Source organism: Carassius auratus, chromosome 21 (assembly GCF_003368295.1).
Source record: "Carassius auratus strain Wakin chromosome 21, ASM336829v1, whole genome shotgun sequence".
In the NCBI taxonomy this organism is placed as follows: Eukaryota; Metazoa; Chordata; class Actinopteri; order Cypriniformes; family Cyprinidae; genus Carassius; species Carassius auratus.
Genome location: NC_039263.1, coordinates 3,126,446 through 3,150,608, shown reverse-complemented (window position 1 = coordinate 3,150,608; position 24,163 = coordinate 3,126,446). Strand labels below are relative to the sequence as shown.

The 24,163-nt window shown below is 38.0% G+C and overlaps 1 protein-coding gene across 2 annotated transcripts in view; it reads right to left on the bottom strand.

The window, feature by feature from the left end:
* The window catches only part of LOC113038228 (gamma-aminobutyric acid receptor subunit beta-2), an 82,874-nt gene that overhangs the window by 35,969 nt on the left and 22,742 nt on the right, over window positions 1-24,163 (bottom strand). For both annotated transcript variants that reach the window (XM_026195498.1, XM_026195499.1), the window contains exon 4: window positions 9,944-10,164. In XM_026195498.1, the coding sequence (XP_026051283.1) occupies window positions 9,944-10,164 (221 nt within the window). The remainder of the gene's footprint in view (window positions 1-9,943; window positions 10,165-24,163) is intronic.

The window sequence follows — 24,163 nt, the reverse complement described above, 5'->3', positions numbered from 1 at the left end:
CTACATGTTCATTTTAAACATCTAGTTCAAAACCATCTTATAATCATCATATGTTTTTAATAGCTGTAACAACACTGGCTTTTCTTTTGGCCAAAACTTTTTTTTTACTATAATAGAATAGGCTGTTTAATGGCAGGTTTCAACGGTGGAATAAAATGAGCATTAGATTCAGAAAGTGTTTCGAAAAAACTTTATACAGAAAAAAATGGCTTGAAAGTGGACTGAATTAATGCAGGCTTTAATGAGACTTTAATTGTCACTGCATCATTCTGATAAAAATTGAGAACATTTTTTGTTTATTTATTTATTTTATTTTAATTTTTTTAATGAAAACCCCTTAGTCAATAAAGCCACCTGTTTTAATTGCAGGGCCACAACATGCCAAAGTCAAAATATATATACACTGTAAAAAATATTCCGTAAAATATACAGTAAAAAAACGGCAGCTGTGGTTGCCAGAATTATACGGTAAAACCGTTTTTGGTTTAACGTTTAATACCGTAAAAAATACAGTTACACTGTTGTAGGTTTAACGGTTTTACTCTATATTTACAGTTCAATACCCTAATTTAACTGATATAATACTAATATACGAACTTATTGTAGCACTGAAATCTATTTTGTACCTTTGTATTACACTGGTAACCACCAAAATCAGGTAGTGATGAGAGAGTCACGTGGTGAAACAAAGCCCATCACAAGCAGCTTTTAAATAATAAGATACATAGAAGGTGCACGGTGTCATTCACACAAGCACTAAACACCATCATGGTGAGACTCATTAAACTGAAATATGCAATAAACATTAATTTAACAACATTTTATGTAACATACAAACCTAATAAACATAACAGATGAGAAAAAATTAAGAAGAAACATAGTTATTTCAAAGAAAAAACATAAAATTCAAACAAAAATTTAAATGCAACGCAGAGAATTCTGGGAACGTAAGTTTACGGTTTTCCCTGTAAAGTCTACAGGAAATTACTGTTAACCAGTAAACAGTTTTGTACTGTAGCATTTTCACAGTTTTTTACCGTTAAAATCACAGCCATTTTTTACAGTGTATATATATATATATATATATATATATATATATATATATATATATATATATATGTATTATTAAGACTTCTTACTGGTGTGCCCAAGCTTACTTCAGAAGCTTATTATCGTAAACATTTATTATTATTATTATTATTATTATTATTATTATACATTTTGTCACAAATGATGCATTTGACCTCAAATAATATAAAAGCAGCAAACTCAGTTAACTTGAGCAGAAACTTCCAGTACTGTTAATGCAGATTTGTGAGGCACTTGGCAACTGATCATATAATTTTAATGATGCATTTCTTTACTTCAGCAAGATAGTTCAACTAATGTAGGGCTAGTTATACTATAATTAGTTATACATAAAGAGCATATCTCAATCTAATTAGGAGATGCTCTCATGCATATTCATATAATCAAGAATGAGTGCATATAATAGCTGGAGATCTTACATGTAAAGAGTGTCAGTGAAGTCAAAGGCTCTCACATGCTTTATTAAGGGACAGCACTCATGTCAGTTTACGGTAAGTCAACTAACCACTTTACATCTAACCAGTGATTAAACATTTGTTCTTAAACTCACATCTCCTTCCCAAATCAAAATTACAATAGTACCAATGCCAGTAAAAATTAATGATTCTTGAAACCAATTTTAGTTCTCCAAACATTATATGCCATTGAACATTTTTTTTTTTCGTATTGAAAGTTAAATACTAACATGATTTCTAACAAATGAAAACGATGACAAAACAGCCTTCAATTATTTCTCAAATAAATAAACACTGCTTTTCACCAATAATTGTTGCGGAACATATCTAAAACAATTTAAGATATGTAACATTTTGCATATCTACCAAGCAACATTTTGCTTAATTTTATTGTTATTTAAAAGATACACCTTTGCACATTAGTGCCTTAAATGTACTTATTATTAACCAAGCGGTACATATTAGACATTTTTAAAAGGTTAACTATGGTAACAAAAACAGTGCCCATTGTTGTACTAATTTTGTGTTACCTTTTAACTGACTAGCTAGCTAACTAACTAACTAAATGAGTCAGCCGCAAATATATTATGTGTGCATGTATCAAGATGCATGTGACAAGACGCTCTCACTGTGCATTGTGCAACATGCTCTGTAAGTTTTAATGTTAATATAGTTATTTTAGGTGCAGTATGTTTACAGACATTGTGTGTAAAACAATAATTTTAGGAATCACACAAGGATATAGGATATAGTAACTAAGAATTATACTTAAAATGGGTTTATGTAGTTTTGGCATATGCATTACTAATTTATTAATTTATTTGATTATTCATTCTTTTTAAGCATAAAACCAAAGGAATTAACTAGATGTTTGTGTTTTTTTTTTTTTTTTTTTTTTTACAGTTTATTGTTGTTTTAACTTGTTTAATTAGATTTATCCATACAGTAAATTAGCATGTATTATTGACTACCTAACATGGCATGGCATAGAGGCAGATGTCTGAAATATGCTCTGATTTAAGCCCTTAAGCTACAAGCACAGAAGCAAATCCCAATGCACTCCTGAGCTTCACAATCACTGCTGCACTTCTCACAAGAGTCAAACATCTAACAGTGCTTGGGGGGTTAGCCCCTGTTCCTCAACACCGCCTTCATCTTGAAAGAGAAGTCAGAGACATCAGCAGAAAAAAAAAAAAAAAAAAACTGGCAATTTGCTGCGTGACATTGGGGGTCAGAAGCTCTATCACCTTGGGCTTGTGAGAATGCAATCTTACGGTTAGCAGAAAAACAGTTTATTAACAGTGTGATGCTAACATTTCTTCTTCTTCCTCTTCTTCTTCTTCCTCTTCTTCTTCTTCTTCTTCTTCTTCTTCTTCCTGTTCTTCTTCTTCTTATTTCAGATTTTTAGGTTAAACTCTTAGAAATGCTTTAATTTGATAAAGTGTTGGTGAGTCTCGAGGAATAGTTTTCTGATACACTGCTGTATGTCAGGGTATGTGTTAGGGCCTGCAATTGTTTTTTTTTTTTTTTTTTTTTTTTGGTCCCATTCTATATTAGATGCCCTCAGTTCCCTTTCATTCGGTCACTCTCAATGTCATATCAAATGACAGGCGAATTGGGATCTCCTTAGGGAGACCAATCCACTTTGAGTGTAAACTAAATGAGCCAATGCACATTGGCATCCCACTGTGGGATCCAGCTGCTGCTGATCACAGCGAGAGTATAATTAGGCAGCAAGTGCAACTCGTATTCAGCTTCTCGTTTCAGAGAACAGCGATCACATCATTCTGCTTCTGACTACTCTACTGAGAAAAGAAGACTGAATGAGCTCAGCGCACTCTTTGAGAGCTCATCGTGTTGGCGGTATTGCACTTCAGCAGTGGTGGTTTCCTATGTCGAATGGATTGCACACATCAGGTTTCTAAAATAAATTTTCTCTAAAAAAAAAACATTTACAGGTGCGTCTTTTTAAAGATGACATTGCGTGGCCAACTTGATGTTCCGTCTTTGTAAAAACGATGTGGGTCTTGCTATAGACAATGTATCACCTAGTCGTTTTCTGGATGAGGTCATTACCTGGCGCTGGGTGATGGTCACTATCTCTGCCTTATGTGTCTGGGCATTTAGCATACTGAGGTGGCATTTGTGGATGAGTCATGTTCTCATTGTGGGAAGATGATCATCTCAGAGTTGCAGGCCAAGCTCAGTTTCTTCAAAGGAGCGGAGCTCCATTGTCTCATCCTCTTGTCAGTTCTTGTCATGGCGGCAGTCAGGCAAAGTTTATGCTGCCTGTGGAGAAGGTGCCTCCACCTGACAAGCTACAGCATTACTGCAGGTTCTTCAGGCTAAAGCACTGAGGGACCTACATGAAGGTGGACACAATCTGGAAGCTTCAAAACATAGCTGATCACACGCTCTGAGCAACGAAAGACACCACATGATCTCTGGTTCGTGCGTCGTCCACACTTGTGGTCCAGGAGTGTCACCTCTGGTTTTGTCTGTTTGACATGAGGGATGCAGACAAAGTTCAGTTCCTCAAGGTCCCTGTGTCTCAGACCAGCCTTTTCAGCAACGCAGTAGAGAACATGGCCCAGCAGTTCTCGGTTGCACAGAAGCAGAATGAAGCGGTCTGACTTTCTGCCTGGTGGGCAGCTGTGCCTCCACCCATCCACCGGCTGCAGCGCCCCAGCCTGTTCATCACCGAGGGTGGCCCCCTGCATACACCGCAGCTCCTGTGCAGCATCCGCAGCAGCTTCAGGCAAGCAGGGCCATGGAGCTGGGCATAGGCAGGTCGTCCCGCACCACCAAGCCACTGTCAACCTGGAGGTAAGCAGAAGAGCAAGAGGCCTCGAGACGGGTGACCAAGAGAGAGAAGGATGCTCTTCTCCCTTCACCAGGTCCCTATATTCCACCCCTCTGCCCGCGGCAGGTACGTCTGTGGTCTTGCTAGTCCAGCTTGTGTGGTTTCTGTGTACCTGGCTACCCATACCATATCGCTGGTTCCTGTAGACCAAAGGATTCAGTTCGCCCGGTGTCCCCCCAAGTTCTGCGGCATCTGCTTCACATAAACAAAGGTGGCTGATGCTCCTGTCTTGTGTGTGGAGTCCTACTGGTGAAGGATGCGATAGAGCCGGTCCCTCCAGCCAATATGTAGCAAGGGTTTTACAACCCCTACTTCATTGTACCCAAGAAAGGCAGTGGGTTATGACCAATCTAGGACCTGCGTGTCTTGAACTGGCCCTTCACCGGTTACTGTTCAAGACTTGGATACAGGAACACATCTTCAGGTGCATCCGTCCCTGAGATTGGTTGACAGCGATCGACCCGAAGGACGCAAACTTTCATGTGTCAATCCTTCCATGCCACAGACCATATTATTGCACATTCTGTCAACTCCACCTACAAAATTTGTCAGTGTATGTGGGTGAAATGTAGGAAGCTATTAATAAAAGACTCCAGGTTAGGTTATGTGCACTGGTCAGATCCAATTACGCTGCCCCATACGTTCTCATTTGGGTTCTTCTGAATGTAATATCATCAACTCCGGACTCAAGACAGTCTCTACATTGATGAGTTACTTCACCTTCAATATTCATGATTGAGTATAAACACAACACTGTGTGTCCAATATATTATTCATGCTGCTATTTTATAATGATGATGAAAATACATTCATCAGCCTCTTGTTAAAACCCAATTCAGCATGATTTTTCTCCACTTCAACATATAAATAAATTAATAAATTAAATATATATGTCTTTATATGTACAGTATATAAAAAATTTGATTATAAGTACTTCTTTATACATAGGTGTATTATTGCTGATTTATTTAGTCTCTCATTTAAATGTCCACTTTGATATTCCTTCTTCCTTTGTTATGCAGAAAGCCTCTGAGTAAGACGAATGAGACTGGCTAGCTTGAGTTTCCATCACCTTGAGATGCAGTGAAATGATACTGAGGGACAATTTACAAACACTGTTTAACATATACTCCGGAGGTACAGCATTACACACTGTAGGAGAAACTGGCAATTCAATGGTAATAGTCAAGAGAGAATGTTCAAGGAAAAATCCCTTGATTGAGCCAATATACATGTTACACATAAGCTCTTATGTCTTGTGTATACTGGCTTAATTTCCCATTGTTTGTTCAGGTGTGTGAATAGAGACATCTTACTATTCCTCCATAAAATTCCCTACAGGAAATTCCTCAGGAAGATATATCCTTCTGTCACTCATAACAGTACCATTGACGCATCACATCAGTGCCCATCACATCTGATTGTGTTTTGTACAATACCTGTTGATTTTAAACACATTACACTGCTATAATCTGTGTTAATGAGTGAATTACATCACAAGTTTAACAGTAAGAGAGAAAATGTGACGGGTCTTAGAGCAAATGACAGGTTACACAAAACCTGACAAGATATTCTTCAAATATGTACATCTGAAAACAACAAAGAGAATAATGAGCTGAACTCCTTTGATTTGAAGACTGGTCAGGACAGTAGCTCTCTTATAAATTAGGAGCTAAATGGCCCTGGCAATAATAAGCTCTTAAACAAATGGCTAATTGCTCCTTGCTCCAGAGAAAGGGTAAGAGAGGTTATGTAATGGTAACCACCAGAGCATAGCCAACAAACCATGTGCTAAAAGATCTTGATGTCCAGCTGAGAGATGAGACAGAAAGAGGAGCTATGAAATGATCTATCTAACAGGGACTTAGAAATACTGAGGGTTAATGAAATTGTATTAGTTAGTTAGTTAGTTAGTTATTTTAACTAAATAATCTGCATATCCCTAAAGAAAAACTGAAGCAACATGTATTACCTAAAAAGAAAGTAAACAACAACAAACTATAATGAATTCAATTAATTTTTCACTTCAGGTTGCTTGGTTTAAATGTGCATCTATGCCAACTTTTAAATACTTCTGGCTTCCTATGTGACTTAGATAATTAAATCATTAACACGCTTCTTATCATGGACTGTCCTGGAGTAGCTGTGTCAAATACAATTATCATCTTAATTCATTTTTGTTCTTTTAATTATATACATTGTCATTGTATCCCATATATAAGAATGAGCTTTATTGCCAAGTATGTTTACACATACAAGGAATTTGTTTTCGTTATGGAAGCTCCGCAGTACAACAGAATGACAATGAGAGAGAGAGAGAAAAAAAAAACACAATAAAAGAATAAAATACAAAAAATACAAATAAGTAGGTAAGGAATGACAATATACAAATTGACAATTGTATGGCAGGTATATTAGAAAAAGCAGTTGATGTATGTACAGGTATATTATGTGCAAAATGTAAGTATACGCTAAGTATGTGTGTTAGATAAATAAGTGTATGTGTATATAAATATAAATAGTGTAGTGTGTTCCACATTTATTATCAGCTGTTCATAAGATGGATTGCCTGAGGGAAGAAACTGGTCCTGTGTCTGGTTGTTCTAGTGCTCAGTGCTCTGTAGCGTCGACCAGATGGCAACAGTTCAAAGAGGGAGTGTGCTGGATGTGAGGGGTCCAGAGTGATTTTAACAGCCCTTTTGCTCACTCTGGATAAGTACAGTTCTTGAATAGAAGGGACGGTTGTACCGATGATTCGCTCAGCAGTCCGGACTACCCTCTGTAGTCTTCTGACGTCAGATTTAGAAGCTGAGCTGAACCAGACAGTTACTGAAGTGCAGAGGATGGATTCAATGATGGTGGAGTAGAACTGTTTCAGCAGCTCCTGTGGCAGGTTAAACTTCCCCAGCTGGCGAAGGAAGTACAACCTCTGCTGGGCATTTTTCACAATGGAGTCAATGTGAATGTCCCACTTCAGGTCCTGAGAGACAGTGGTGCCCAGGAACCTGAATGACTCCACTGCAGTCACAGTGCTGTTCATGATGGTGAGTGGGGGGAGTGCAGGGGGGTTTCTCCTGAAGTCCACGATCATCTCCACTGTTTTGAGCGTGTTAAGCTCCAGGTTGTTGAGAGTACAGCAGACAACCAGCTCTTTAACCTCCTGTCTAAAAGCATACTCATCATCAGCCTGAATGAGGTCGATGAGTGTGGTGTCATCTGCAAACTTCAGGAGCTTGACAGAGGGGTCCTTAGACATGCAATCGTTAGTGAACAGGGAGAAGAGCAGTGGGGAGAGAACGCAGCCCTGGGGAGCTCCGGTGCTGATTGTACGGGTACTGGATGTGTATTTTCCCAACCTCACTAGCTGCTGCCTGTCCGTCAGGAAGCTGTTGATCCACTGACAGATGGAGGTGGGTACAAAGAGATGATTTAGTTTGGGCAGGAGGAGGTTTGGGATGATCGTGTTGAAGGCTGAGCAGAAGTCCACAAATAGGATCCTCACATAAGTCCCCGGTCTGTCTAGGTGTTGCAGAACATAATGCCGTCCAATGTTTACTGCATCGTCCACATACCTGTTTGCTCTGTAGGCAAACTGAAGAGGATCCAGCAAGGGCCTAGTGATGTCCTTCAGGTGGCCCAGCACCAGTTTCTCAAATGACTTCATGACTACAGACGTTAGAGCCACAGGCCTGTAGTCATTTAGTCCTGTAATTTTTTTTTTCTTTGGGATGGGGATGATGGTGTAGCATTTGAAGCATGAAGGGACTTCACACAGCTCCAGTTATCTGTTGAAGATCTGTGTGAAGATGGGGGCCAGCTGGTCAGCACAGGATTTCAGACAGCTGGTGTAACACAATCTGGGCCTGGTGCTTTTTTCCTTTTCTGCTTCCGGAAGACCTGGCGCACCGCATCCTTGCTTATCTGTATTGCAGGTGTGGGGGAGAGAGGGGATGCAGGAGGTGTGGATGGTGAGAGCGGTTGTTTGGAAAGGAGTTCAGGATGGGTTGCAGGAGTTGTGAATGTTGAGAGCGGTTGTGTGAAGGGGCATTCAGGGCAGGTGATGGGTAATCTTCTTTCAAACCTGCAGTAAAACTCTTTCAGATCGTCTGCCAGTCTGATTTTCGTCTGATTTTCCACAGTGCTGGGGGATGGGGTCTTGTAGTTGGTGATCTCTTTCAGACTTTTCCACACTGATGCTGACTCGTTGGAAGTGAACTGAGTCCTAATTTTTGTGGAATAGAGTGATATGCATTCTTTATTGTGGTGTAACAGTGACCCAATATATTACTGTCTCTTGTGGGACATGTGATGTGCTGTCTGTATTTTGGCTGTTCACGGGAGAGATTGGCTTTATTAAAGTCCCCAAGAATGATTAAAACAGAGTCCGGGTGTTGTTGTTCTTTCTCTGTGTTCTAATCAGTGAGTTTCTGTAAAGCTGAGCTCGTGCTTGGGGAGGAATGTAGACACTCAGCAGAATGAACGAGTGATTCATTCAGCATTTCTAGATCAGGAAAGCACATCTTCTTTAACAGTTACATCTGTACACCACCATTCATTGATGTAAAAGCATGTCCCGCCGCCACACGATTTCCCCGTTGATTCTGCGTCGCAATCTGCTCTACACAGCTGCAAGTCCCGCAGATGGAGCGCGCTGTCCGGTATAGCGTCATTCAGCCAGGTTTTCATGAAACATAGAGCAGCAGAGTGTGAGAAATCCTTATTTGTCCGTGAGAGCAGAAGGAGTTTGTACATTTTGTTGGGTAGAGAGTGGAGATTTGCCAGATGGATGCTAGGCAACGGCGTTCGAAATCCATGCTTCCAGAGTCTGACGAGTGCTTCCGCTCGCTTTCTGTAGCATTTGATCAGCGCCGCTGCTCCTCCGATAACAACGTTCAGTAAAACGACTGAATAATTGAAATCCGTTAAAAGATATTGTGGTGTGTTCTGCCGAATGTTCAGCAGTACAGTCTTGTCGATTTCAGTTAGTTTGGTGTTGTGTTCTAGGATCATGGCTGTTAAGAATTTTCGAAAAGTCAAGTCAAGTCAAGTAAAATAAAATTAAATCTTTTAGATGCAATGATGTACCTTAAAAGAAAAAAAGAAAAAGAACATTTGCTATTTGTATTCTGTCATGGGTATCATGATGCTTTGGCAAAATACTATAGTAAATGAAAAAAAAAAAACATCTAAAAATATAGGAATATTTACATTTGAGTTTCATTAAATGGCCATCCCTATAATCCCAATTCCGGGTATCACTTGTTCTTTGAAAGCACAATCATGCACAAGACTGCTGACTTGGCTGAGACAATCATTGGCACCATCCACAAAGAGGGTAAGTACCAGAAGGTCATTACTGAAGGGGGTGGCTGTTCACAGAGTGCTGTATCAAAGCATATTAATTGCAAAGTAGATTGGAAGGAATCTATCTATCTATCTATCTATCTATCTATCTATCTATCTATCTATCTATCTATCTATCTATCTATCTATCTATCTATAATTAGGTGATAGATAAATGCTTTTGAATTTTTACCTGAGACCATAAAGCACAGTGCCATCTGGATGGAGACGGATCATTCTGTTCTTTACTGTTACACCATGTACAAAAGACTTCTTGTCATTTAGGAAGTATGTGTCCGGCACCCACAGCTGATCAGCTACCCGGTTATCCAGCGTCAGGTTAAGAGGAATCTCAGAATAAGACAGACGTTTGTCTCGCCAGGCTTGTTGGAAATACATAGTCAGTGTGTAGTCCTGAAAAATAAACCATACAAAAAAAGATTAATGAGATATAAATATAACAATGTCAAAGAAAGAGGAAAGATAGAATGAATGAAAGAGGCATGTTGGGGTATATTTTAAAGTATTTTGGGGTTTAACTAGCTTAAAAATTTGGTGATGTATAACTTTAAAAGCACAGCTGTTCACATCAGGTCAAAAATTAGTGTTAAGAAGTTGAGATCTATAAGGGAAACCCAGGAGATGAGCATAGGTATAATGAGAGATGAGAGCAAAAAGTATTTAAATGCACCATTAAAAACAGTCTTTTAAGAAAAAGATGCCCATGTTACTTATAAAATGTCATTAAAACCCTGCATACTGCTAATTTTGGACTGTCAAAAACTAAAAATATAACAAAAAATAACTCCAAAACAGCAATGACACTTTTTGCATAAGCATTTAAAAACACAAATCACGAATCCACAAATGCACATGAGATAAGGATCCAGGAAGGTGACGGTATATGCGAGACCAGGGAGAATTCGAACACATTTTTTTCTTTTAATGTTTGTAACTCAGTGTTTTGCGCCTATTCATTTCAAACTTTGATATAATGTGCACTTATTACATTTACATTTAATCATTAAGCATACGCTTTTATCCAAAGCGACTTATAAATGAGAACAATAGAAGCAGTCAGGTCAACAAGAGAACAACAACAGTATACAAGTGCCATGACAAGTCTCAGTTAGTCTACCATAGAACGCATAGCAAGGTTTTTTTTTTTTTTTATGAAAAGACAAGAAAAGGAAAAGTGCTGGTGTTAGTTTGTTAAGTGCAGGCAAAAAAGATGAGTCTTTAGATGTTTCTTGAAAATGAGTAAAGACTGTACGAATTGAGATTGGGGGGTCATTCCACCAGCTGGGCACAGTCCAGGAGAAGGTCCATGAGACTGATTTTGAACTTCTTTGGGATGGCCCCACAAGGCGTCGTTCTCTTGCAGAGCGCAAGTGAACGACGCCTTGTGGTGCCATCCCAAAGAAGTTATTTTTCAGCTGCAAATTAAAGTTGTGCTGAAATATACAACTAAAATGTGAAATATAATGTCAACAAAGAATAAGTTATTATTAGAAAGCCTGTTCATCAGTTCAATATTATATTTGCATTTATTTTGTAAAACAAATTTCCTTGTTATTTTTTTTAGAACCAACCCCATCCAACTTAGTCCATTCCCACTTAAAATTTATGATTTTTCTTTTTAAAACTGTAAAAATAGTATCATTAAACAGCAGACAAATAACATATTAGTGATGAATAATAGAAAATGAAGAAGTTATAACTCAGAAGTACCCCTGGTTTATGTGGGTTAATGTTCACCGGTTAATGTTACATTTATTTACAGTTTTTAATGCAGTTTCACATAAAAAATATAGAGCATCCTGTTCCATCAGCAAATGCTCCAGCATCTCTGTAAAAACATTGCTGTTGATAACTATGTAATAAGCTGTATTCCATTTCCATTTCCTATTCCTTCAGAATTATTCCACTTTCCAAACCATTCCCCCATCACTCACCAGGAGTGACAGACAGACCTCTCTCAGCTTTATAGAAATGTTAGGACTTGAATTATATATTCAGCACTTCCTGGGGTGTTCAAACTAGGCAATGTCTTTGATAAAGAAAAGAAAGGGAATATTTATTAGGGAGAGAAGTTATGAATGTCTTGATGGCATGTATTAGTTCCAGGACAAAAAAAAAAAAAAAAACTCAGCAACTACTATAATGTTCCTTATTAAAAGTGATAAATAAATACAGCAAACTAAATTTTATCCTTGTTATTTCACAAAAGTGTAAACACCAAGGCTTACAGGCCCCATGAAAACATTTAGAGCAGTCCACTCATCTTTCAATCTCTTTCCTGCTTAACCAATAGCGAGAGTTTGGGGCGTGGCTACTAGGACTGCCACTTAATAGTTGACTAACCGCTCAATGTAAAGTTCAGACAGGAACACTTTGGCAAGTTACTTGAGTTTATTGGACACAATTTACCTTTGGCAGTATGGTTCCTTATGGAGGATCTTGCTCCCAAATTAATTGAACATACGAAAACTTAAACATTAAAACCCCGGAACCATCAGACACCAACACTTAATAAATGTCTTTAAAAGCAAACAGTGGTATTCGTGTAGAAGTGGCAGTGGGACGTCTATACTGTAGCTTGGTTATGAGAATGAGTGTCTCTAAGCAGTGAGGTCCATGCCAACCAGGACTTGAAAGCCTTAGTGATCTGAAACAAAGAGACAACAACAAGAAGGTGCATAGTAATATGCTTATGCTTATAATGGGGAGGGAGGGAGGGTAGCAAGCCATTTGAGCATACTTACTGAGCAGCAGTGCCACGTATATATGTCCCATGTCTAATAAGAGAATGGTAGTGATTGGCCTCAAGCATCGACGACAGATCGCTGTTTTTCAATGGAAAGCTTATAAAGAATGTATTTGCTACATTTGTGTATGCAGTACACATCAAAACATTAAGAATAGACATGCAGTACATACCAGATCCGTCGTAATAACGAGTCATAAACACATCCACAGCTGTAAATCCAGGTTTAGTTAGGAAGGTTAGGGTCCAATGAACGAAATCTCATGGAGCACGTTTAGTCCAACAAACGAACGTAATAACGTTGTAATATGGATCATAATTCCTTTGTTTACATTTCAGTTCTTCAGGGACAGAATTTTTTGTGTCCGTTATGGAATAACTCGCGCTGATAAACTGCGACTTGGTAGTAATGGCATGGTTTTGTAGCATACAGTGTCACAAACAGAAAGAAAGGCAGAAGATTGTTTATTTGAATTCTGGCGCTCTCTCATGAAAGCTAGTGAAATTTGTATTATTACCATCTCTATAACTGGCGATCAGCACATCAGCACATATATTCATTGTAATTCACTGTAAATGCTGCATTTCTAGCAATCTCAGGATGTTCTGTAATTGGCATACAAAGTTAAATCTTTTTTTTATTTTTCTTATTTTTCTTACTCAAATTATTCTTATTGTATTTTCTAGTGGTCGAATAAATTACTTATGTGATGTCTAAGTTTCTGTCTAGTGTTTTATAATAAAAAAATAAAAAAAAACTATGCAGTGGTATGTTTACTGACTAAAATAGTTATTAGAACCCTTCAATAAAGTTATATATATATAGTTATTATATATATATTTGGGGGTCTAGACATAGTCTCAAAGTCTCATAGTCTCATAGGTTGCAGGAATCTCATTTTTCATGACATCTTCTTCATATTTGAAATAGAAACTCATGAGACATGTGACTTTCAACCCATTACTTTTCTAGATTGCTCCAGGACTGATTTCATGCATTTTTACATAAAATAAAAACAATTCAGTGTGGTAAAAAAAAAAAAAAAAAAAAAACATGATGATGATTCCACTGCATCTCGCGTACTACACCACAGATGAATTCCTGATGATATTCGAGAGAGTCCAATCCAATGTGTGCATGATCTGAACACAACTGTAGTGTTCAGCGCCATGTGTGATTAGTTATAATGCTTTTTTCTGAGGGCCTTTATCTGAGGGCACACGCTAATAAGAGCACAAGCGCAGACTTGAGCGGAGCTGCTTATTTTATGAAAAAGAATGATTAACCATTCAGTAAAAAGCTAATTATTATGGAACCGATGCACTGCATTTTCAAGTACTTTATCTAAATCCAAACATTTTTTTTAAACCTTGAAAACACTGCATTAAATGAAAATAATTTTCAAGGATTTCAAGCACCCAAAGGACCCTGTACGACTGCAAACGCGACAGTATAAAGCCTTGACCGGCAGTCATCGGAGGCTCGCAAGTGGTGCTAGGTGAAAGCATAAATCCAGCTTATGCAATGGCAGGTCTAGCAAGATATGATACTGGACACTAGATAAGCCTCAACAAGCGAGCAGTCCCAGGGTTCAGTCCCTTGCTCAAGGGCACATCAGTCGTGGTATTGCCTGCCCGAGACTTGAACCCACAACCTTAGGATTAGAAGCCCTAACTGGCTTTATCTCTTAAACCGAAAACAAAGATTTTGAAAAAAATGCTTGAACCAGCATACAGGAAATAGCTTTTTGCCATGTTAGCTCTTTACATCAGATAAAATTAGCCCCAGATAAAATACAAAAGACATTGTAAAGATAAGAACAATCGTTAGCATGTTGTAAGAAGCATATGTAAAGATTCTTAGGTTTGTTAATATTTCTCATCTTGCTATTTTCCGTTATGAATTAAACAAATCACAGAAGTAACACTCACATTTTGTTTCTTTTATACTATGAGAAATTTGCAGTTCTGTCATAGAACAAATGTCAGAAAAAGGTGCATACCACACGTATGTCATTCTTGTTAATACTGTGAAACTCTGTGTGTAATATTTTGCTTCCCTGATGTCTAACATCCTGTTGGGAAGTGTAGTTTTTGCCTGTTTTCTTCTGTTCCTCCCTGTCCTCTCACAGAAGCTTAATTGATGTCACCTGTTCCTCATCAGAGCTGTGAAGAGGAGCTTGTATTTAAACAGAAGGAATGGACTGTTCACCAGAGAGAGTTTGGCCAGTCTGTTTTCTCAGATGGAGGAGTAGGAGTAGGGGTAGGGGTAGGGGTAGGGGTAGGGGTAGAGGTAGAGGTAGAGGTAGAGGTAGGGGTAGAGGTAGTGGTAGAGGTAGATGTAGGGGTAGAGGTAGAGGTAGTGGTAGAGGTAGGGGTAGAGGTAGAGTTAGGGGTAGGGGTAGGGGTAGAGGTAGTGGTAGAGGTAGAGTTAGGGGGAGGGGTAGAGGTAGGGGTAGGGGTAGGGGTAGGGGTAGGGGTAGAGGTAGAGGTAGTGGTAGAGGTAGGGATAGAGGTAAATGTAGGGATAGAGGTAGAGGTAGGGGTAGGGGTAGGGGTGGTAGTGGTGGGGCTGCTTTAAGAAAACCAGTTGTATTTGATCACTATTGTGTGGTCAGGGCCCTTAATGTTTCTTCAAGAAAGCCTTTGGTACTGGCTGTAGTGATTATGGGTTATTTTTTTCTGCCTGCAGATGCAGTAAGTGGGTGCCCCTTTTATTTTATCAACATATGCTTTTTTCCTGGTTTTGTGGAACAGTGAGAAAGTCAGGGAAAATAAATGTTGTTTATTTTAATGTCTTTGTTTGCTAGGTAAGTTAGACTCCCTTTACTCCCAGGTAACATTCCCTTTTTGTTTGTTATTGTGGCCTTAACCCCTTCCTGAAGCTATATGCATCTTATCTTTTCTTTATGAATAATCAATATTGTTAAACATTTTTTTAAACTTTCCCTTCCCCTTTACTGCTGTACAAAGACTTTACATTGTGAATAAAATATTGATGAGTTTCCATGAGTGTGAGTGGTGGGATTACAGATAGTCAACTCTCTCTCACTTTTTTGCTCATTGGTTTGTACATTAATCGACACGATCTAACTTTTAAGTAGTATATGTTACTCCTCTTGTCACCCCAGACAAGACTATTTTACCTTTAAAAATGAAGCATCGCACCGAAATCATTCATGCTTTGCTTCTGTGAACATAAAGTGTGTTTGTGTTCCATTGACATAGACGTGCACAGCTTAGTATATTATATTTCAGTTTGGGGTTAATTTAGCACAATTTAAAAGCCAAGTTAGTATAAACTCAGTTTAGAGCCTCCCATTACAATAAATGAGAGGAATTCACTGTTGTAAACTCTTCCTTGTCATAATTATAGTGGAGATCTGTACATGTACATTTGTTGCTGCTGTAGCGCAATTTACCCATTTTAGATAATGTTTTACCCATTCACCAAAATTATAAATAATGTAGGCTCAAATAAAGTCTTAGATATTTGCTTAACCATTTATCATTAAAAGAAATCTGTCTGGGGCCATGGTGTTAAATGTCAGTCCAGTGCTCCTCAGAGGTGATGATGAAATTTTTCTGTTTACATGCTGAGAAACCCAGTCTGTCGCTCTCTTCCTGTAAACACCATTATGAAATGCCATGCAACACCAGGCAGGCTTTCAAAGCTTTCTCTTGCCATCCTTAAAATAAGTTCTGGAAAGTTTAGAAAGATATCGAGTCTCTGAGATTTAGAACTTTTTGTATGATCAGTAAGGCTTCTTAAGGTTCAAAGTTCCTCCTCATAATTATTTTATCAGAGCAGGTATTGGGATACTGGAGAAAGCCATCTCCTATCAGGAAACCTGTCATCCATTTGCTCTGGATAGGAGTTTTAGTTTGAGTGTGACTCGTAGCCTGCATGGGAAAGCTCTATACATCCGGTGCACCATCAGAAACACTACAGTGAGGCAGCAAACAACGTAAAATAGCCTTCACCATTGCTATCCTTCATTTTTTTCAGTGGAGGAGGCTGTCAAACATTTGGAGATAATGAGCATCATGGTGTTCAGTATGATGAGGTGGGTGGGGATGGTTATGTTTCTGACACCACAATGCAATTGAATTTGAACATCTTTTGTTTGTTAAAAGAACTGTAACTAATTAAAAAAAAAAAAAAACAGCTGGAGAGAAGCTGATTTCATAGAAATTTCATTAGTTAGTCTCTTCTAACTAACTTCTAACTAACTAAGAGACCGCTGGCCGAGATTATGTTACTAACTACAGTTATCTTCATGTAATATGTAATCAGTAATGGACTAAAATTTGGAAGTAATCTAGCCAGCTGTTTTTTCTTCTATGGTGCATGGTTTTTGTGGTATACAGAAAAACAACTCATTTTGTGTTTACATGTTGTTGTTTTTGAATATTAATTGCAATAGAAGCTTACAGTTATAGTAGGGCTATTGGTAGGATTATGTGTAGTTTTAATGCTAGGTTTCAGGTCAACAGTTTAATTGCATATGCAAGTACAATGTAACAACACATACTCAATAAGTGCATTGTTATTAAATGCTTTTCTGTAATTATACCTCTAATATATAGCAGATCAGAATTAAATATTTTGGGTGAACTATGTATTTAATTTGGCTACTGTTTTAAACATTACAGAGATGTTTAAGCAAACATTCCCTGGAAAAATATTTGTAAGAAGTGTCTTAAGGATCATCCAACGGGACATCATCTGTTATTGAAGCTCACCAGAGAGCTGGCATCCTCTTCAGATTTCATCTGGCTCTACAGTAATGGGTGACCACCACTTAAGAGGTAATTAAACTGAGAGGGTTGCCACGTCTGAGTGCAACAATTACTAGGCACAATTAGAGCTGTCTGATGTTCGGTTGTTGAGTTTAAATTCAGGAGATGCAGCATATGCATTACCAAGGGTGATATTTTAGTAACATGCCCTGACATTTCCTGAAACCAGTAGGTGCCAACTACCATTTAATTTACAGTAGCTCTTACATCTCTCTTATGTAAATGTTTTGCCACAAAATGAATAAATTAATAAATAAAATAACACCATTCTAAAATGCTCAAACAGCAACATTACACACAAACTAAACTTAAAAAAAAGTGATATTGCAATCAACCACCCCTTTAATTTGTGTTACGATAATACAATGTTTTATTGTATTGGTTTTAATTTTTATGGATTAATGTAATGTAATGTAATTTTAGTTTTTTTTTTTTTTTTTTAGTTTTTTTCAGACCCCAGGAAGAATATGTAATGGGGATCCAAATAAACAATAAACGAAGATAAACGGAGGTCTTGCAAGTTTTGAAAAACATGAGGATGAGAAATCAATGACAGCATTTTCATTTTTAGGTGAACTTTCCCTTTAATTTGTCACAATGTTAAAATAAAACTCACAGCATGAAAAACAGTGCAATGAAAATTAACCACAGTAAATAATATCGACAAAGTACATGAACAAAGGCCTGTACTGACAGAAACTATTGCACAATAGATGGATTGTGTGCCGGTGATAGGTTTATGTTAATGATTTTGTCTAATCTTTATATATTGAACCGTATTGAACCGTTTGGTACGAGGCTTTCGGTTCGGTACGCGGTACGCATTATGTACCGAACGGTTCGTTGGACTAATTAATTATATATATATATATATATATATATATATATATATATATATATATATATATATAAAGAAAGTGAAATATAATGATGTGTTCAACAAGGTAGCCCAATAACCCAAACGATGTAACAGGCAATGCCCCTGACACCCCTGAAGAAGAAAAAAACACCAACTTATATATTTATGTTAGGCTACTTAGTCAAGCGCTCGCTCACTCAGTACGCGCTGAAGGCTTGTTGCAAAATGGCCAATGCGTTTAACAGACCAGAAATAGAAGATCCTCCAATAACCAACAGGTCTGGTGTTTGGGTGCACTTTGGATTCCCTGTAAGCTATAATGGTGATGGCAAGAGAGTGGTGGATAAAAAAACAATGGTATGCCGCATCTTCTGGGTATACCAGCGGGAATACAAAAAAAAAAAAAAAAAACATCAGTGGGAATACTTGAAACATGTCAACTCATTTACGCCAACATCACCTTAGTGTGTCAGTATCTGGGAAAAGACGAAAAAAAGGAGAAACATACACGCAACAAACAAACCCCGCAGCATTTAGACAGACATTTCCAACTGACTCAAACAGGGCAAAAGACATCACCGCGTCGATTGGTAGGCTTCATTTACGTTACATTTACATTATAGCCGTGGATATGAGACCTTACTATTTACCATTCATTCTATCATACATATATATATATATATATATATATATATATATATATATATATATATATATATATATATATATATATATATATATATATATATAGGGTTAGGTTTGTTTAAAGGAAATGTTTAAAGGAAATAAAGCAAAAAATATTTACTTTTTGATGCTTTTGTTTGACACACATATTTAAACGTGATTAATTTTGCTTAATCCACCTATAATTAAGTAATTAATAATAATCATCATCATCTTCATAATAATTAATTATTATTAATATTATTGTTGTTGTTATTGTAATTATTAGTTTTAATTATCATTATTATTATAGTTTCAACTCATGGAAAAAAAGAGCAGCTGTTCACACACCAGCTGAGATTTACGCTAGATGTGTCTGAAGTCACAGCAGGACAGTTGAATGAAGCCTCACACTCAAATGCACACAATCGGAGCAGTATAATCGCTAGGAGTGGGAAGTCATATAAGCCAGACCTCTGTGCATATCCCTCTGTTCTCATAGATTAAGATGTAGCAGGCCGCCACAGGATTTAGACAGTCTTTGAGCAGATTGTACTCACTATGCTTTGGCTCTGTAATGAAATGCCATGTGTTTCCCCCCATGCATCTCACAACTGCTCTAAAATGGGGAAAAAGACACACAAGGCAATTGCAGTGTTGATCAGCAGGTTTTTTTTTTTTTTTTTAATGCTACAGAATGCTGACATGAATGTCAATTTTGACAGTTAAAACCAATCAAGTCCTTTTTTTTTTTTCGTAATGCACAGGAACTGTTTGTTTCTGCTGTGTGTCTTGAGATTGAGCTCTGTCACATTATTTTTTATTGACACTTTTTTTATCTTAAAAATTAAAAACTATTTTATACTCCATAATTTTCGTTTCTATAACTTGTAAATATATCTTCTTTCATATTCTACAACAAGAAACAATCAGAGTGCCTTATCACTAGTTTTATTTTGATCCCGAGTTCGCTATTATATTTAGCTTATAACCAGTTAGCATCGCCAGCGTCGTTGCCGTCAATCATGCTTGCATTGCTAATACTCTATTCACACACATTACCATTGCTTTACTCTCTGTTACTTGGTTTAATGGCAGATGTATGTCTACCTTTGAGTGCAGGTGAGGACACATTCGAGCTGCATTCAGTGCAGCTCAAACTGGAGGCAGTGGAGAAGCAGATTCACGATCTGGAAGTGAAGCAGGTCCAGCTGAGAGAGTGGAGAGCCGTGCTGGAAACCTCCCAGGCTGACGCTCACAAGTCCGGGGTAAGTATACAGCATGCTGCTAATAGTCCCATCACCTCTACTCCATGTGTTTCTCTCCACAGGCCTGGTGCACCCAGGACGCAATCTTCCCAGATATCCTTCACTCCGTCACCAGGACACCACGGACCCTGGGTGCATCCACAGTGGAGGACACGAGCCAGGCTCTGGGCGACGACTTCTCCCCCTCCGGTCTTCGGGATCTCCACCCAGAACTGCTTCGCTCCCCTCCACGAGACGGGACGCAATGCTGTGATTGTCGGGGGCTCCATCGTCCAACACATCTGTGCTACGCTATCCAAAGGTAAGGTAAAGTGCACACTCATTGTTTCCCTGGTGCTCGTGTTCTCTTTGTTTTTGTGCAGATACCCGCAATCCTGAAGGCCGACGAGAGCCCCAGAGCGGTCGTGCTTCACGCCGGGTTTAACGACACCATGCTGTGGCAGACGGAGACGCTGAAGAGGGACTTCAGGAGCCTGATAGAGACGGTTCGCAGCACGACGCCCGCGGTGACGATCATCGTGTCAGGACCACTGCCCACGTATCGACGAGGACACGAAAGGTTCAGTAGAAATTTTGCTTTAAATGAATGGTTGTTGTCATGGTGTAAAGGACAGAGACTGCTATTTGTTTATAATTGGAATCTTTTCTGGGAGCGTTCTAGGATTTTTTAGTCCTGATGGCCTGGACCCCAGCAGATCGGAGCAGAACTCCTGTTGAAGAACATCTCCACTTCGCTCCATGTGACTAGTAAGACACATCTCAAATAACTGCTATGATGGCTTTTGTTCCACCCGCTTAAATGATAGAAGTACTTGCGCTGTCCAGTCTATTAAGATCTATGTGTCTGCTCCCCAAATAGTGAGGTCAAAATATAAATGTAATGTAGGCTCTAGAAAAAATCTTATCGTGATCAAACCATAAAAATGTAAAATAAATTAATAAAAACATTTCTTAAAGTTTGGGCTCATAAATATTAGTTCACTCACACCCAAAGCAGGTATTGTAAATTAAATGATCACAGATAATAGTTTTGATTTACTCTGCTTGACTGAAACCTGGCTAAAACCAAATGATTATTTTGGTCTAAATGAGTCTACTCCACCAAACTACTGTTATAAACATGAGCCCCGTCAGACTGGTCGTGGCGGGGGTGTTGCAACAATATATAGTGATATTCTCAATGTTACCCAGAAAACAGGATACAGGTTTAACTCTTTTGAAATACTTCTGCTAAATGTTAGTCTGTCAGACATGCAAAAGAAATCTATTGTGTCTCTTGCTCTGGCTACTGTCAAGTCTGGATCCAGAACACCTGAGAAGAGATGATGCTGACCCTCAGAGGACCTCAGATGATGCTAACCTTGAATCAACAAACAGAACAAACAAATATTGCTGCAAGTGTGACTGCATCATATAATAATTGCTGTTAATATTGTTCATCATCTGGTTGACTACGTCTTGTATTAATATTCCATACATTTCTGCCATATGCACATAAACTGACAGGCACCACTGATAAACTACTACTAAATATTGTAGAAACTTAATTTTCTGTAAAGTTGCTTTGCAATCATTTGTATCATAAAAAAAATAAATAAATAAAAAAATAAACTTGAACTGAATTGAAAATTAACAAAACAGTTTTCCATACACTTACACGTATGAAGATATTTGTGGTGCTGGTATGGCCTGCTTTCGATTAGATTAATCTATTGTATGACGTTTATGGTGTTTCTAAAGAAAAAGTGTTATTTTGAACCCTGTTTATAAATGAATGGTGCTGTTGTTTTACTTATTTGTTCCCTTGTGGTCTGCTGAAAAACTTTAACTTGGTTGCTTGTAAAGGCTTAGTTATGCTATATTATCGCCAAGACTTGTATTGAGTCTTATGGTGACCTTGTTTTCTTTTTAATTAACACAGGTTTTGTATTTAATCAATCAGTTCCAGAAAGAAATACAAAATCTGTGCTAACTGAAATAAAATAAGTTTATAAAGAATTGAATCCAGTATCTGTTAATAATATAGCATTGCTATTCCCTGTGTGAATAAAATCAGTAAGTTTTGTTCCGACGTCATAACATTGGGGAAGAGATAATCAGAATGCTCACGACATCGACACTTTCAACATTGTTTCAAACAGAATGCAGTGATATGGAAGTTTCAAATTTCACGATGAAAGGTCAAATGTTTAAACTGAGAAAAATTTATAAATTTAAGGGAAAAATAAGTTGATTTTAAATTTCATGGCATCAACACATATCAAAAAAGTTGGGACAAGGCCATTTTTACCACTGTGTGGCATCCCCTCTTCTTTTTATAACAGTCTGCAAATGTCTGGGGACTGAGAAGACGAGTTGCTCAAGTTTAGGAATAGGAATGTTGTCCCATTCTTGTCTAATACAGGCTTCTAGTTGCTCAACTGTAGGGTGACCATATGCGCCATTCATATGGGACACGTCTCAGCCAGGATTTTAATAATGCCTAAAACATCCAGAGCAGTTTGACCAATAACATGCAGGTATTGTACATAATCGACTGCAGGCTGGCCATTTCAGTACCCGGATCCTTCTTCTACACAGCCATGATGTTGTAATTGATGCAGTATGTGGTCTGGCATTGTCATGTTGGAGGATGCAAGGTCTTCCCTGAAAGAGACGACGTCTGGATGGGAGCATATGTTGTTCTAGGATATGGATATACCTTTCAGCATCAATGGTGTATTTCCAGATGTGTAAGCTTCCCGTGAAAAAAAAAAATGTGATTCGTCTGACCACAGAACAGTTTTCCACTTTGCCACAGTCCATTTTAAATGAGCCTGGCCCAGAGAAAACGCCTGTGCTTCTGGATCATGTTTAGATATGGCTTGTTTTTTTGACCTATAGAGTTTTAGTTGTCAATGGCGAATTGCACAGTGGATTGTGTTCACCGTCAGTGTTTTCTGGAAGTATTCCTGAGCCCATGTTGTGATTTCCATTACAGTAGCATTCCTGTATGTGATGCACTGTCTGAATCTTTGGATGATATTATGCACTGTAGATGATGATTACTTTTTCTCAGAGAAACTCCTTTCTGATATTGTGCCACTCTTTTTCGTTGCAGCATTGGGGGAATTGGTGATCCTCTACCCATCTTGACTTCTGATAGACACTGCCACTATAAAAGGCTCTTTTTATACCCAAGCATGTTGCCAATTGACCTAATAAGTTGCAAATTGGTCCTCCAGCTGTTCCTTATATGTAAATTTATCTTTTCCGGCCTCTTATTGCTACCTGTCCCAACTTTTTTTTGAATGTGTAGCTCTCATGAAATCCAAAATGAGCCAATGTTTGGAATGACATTTAAAAATGTCTCTCTTTCAACATTTGATATGTTATCTATGTTCAATTCTGAATAAAATATACGTTTATGAGATTTTTTAAATGATTCCATTCCTGTTTTCCTCACAATTTGTACAGTATCCTAACATTTTTGGAACCGAGCTTGTAATTTGACAAGATACTAAAGTCTGAACTATTTTAGAGTTCAACAGCAAACAATCAGATGCAAAACATGATTTTTTTTTTCCTGAATTGTGAAAGAAAGAGCAGAAGTATTGAAAATCAAACTATTGTGCTCTGATTTATGACCATTCATCCTATGAATGACTAAAGTTAAATGAAGGTAAACGACGTCTCATCTCTTTCTCTAACATTCTGTGCCCGTGTGAAGCATCCACTAATGTCTTTCTGCATGCACGCTCTGTGCAGTCTATTATTATATGTAGTGGGTGTCAGGTATGAGAGAATATGTGCTCTGATATATTCATGACCATGAGCTTTCAGCGGGCGATCTGTAATATCTGGGTCCTGCTGTTTCCTGGGATGAGCTGTCGTCTACGGGTGCCATTATTATGCTGCCCACCTCTCCCCAAGCCTCATCTATTGATGAAAATGAGATATAACATAACCCTCTTCACGTCCATGGATTGATATTGATCCATTTTGATGAAAAAAGAAAATGGATAATAGAATTGAAGAAAATAATGGATATGATTTACATCTGTGTGTTGTTTT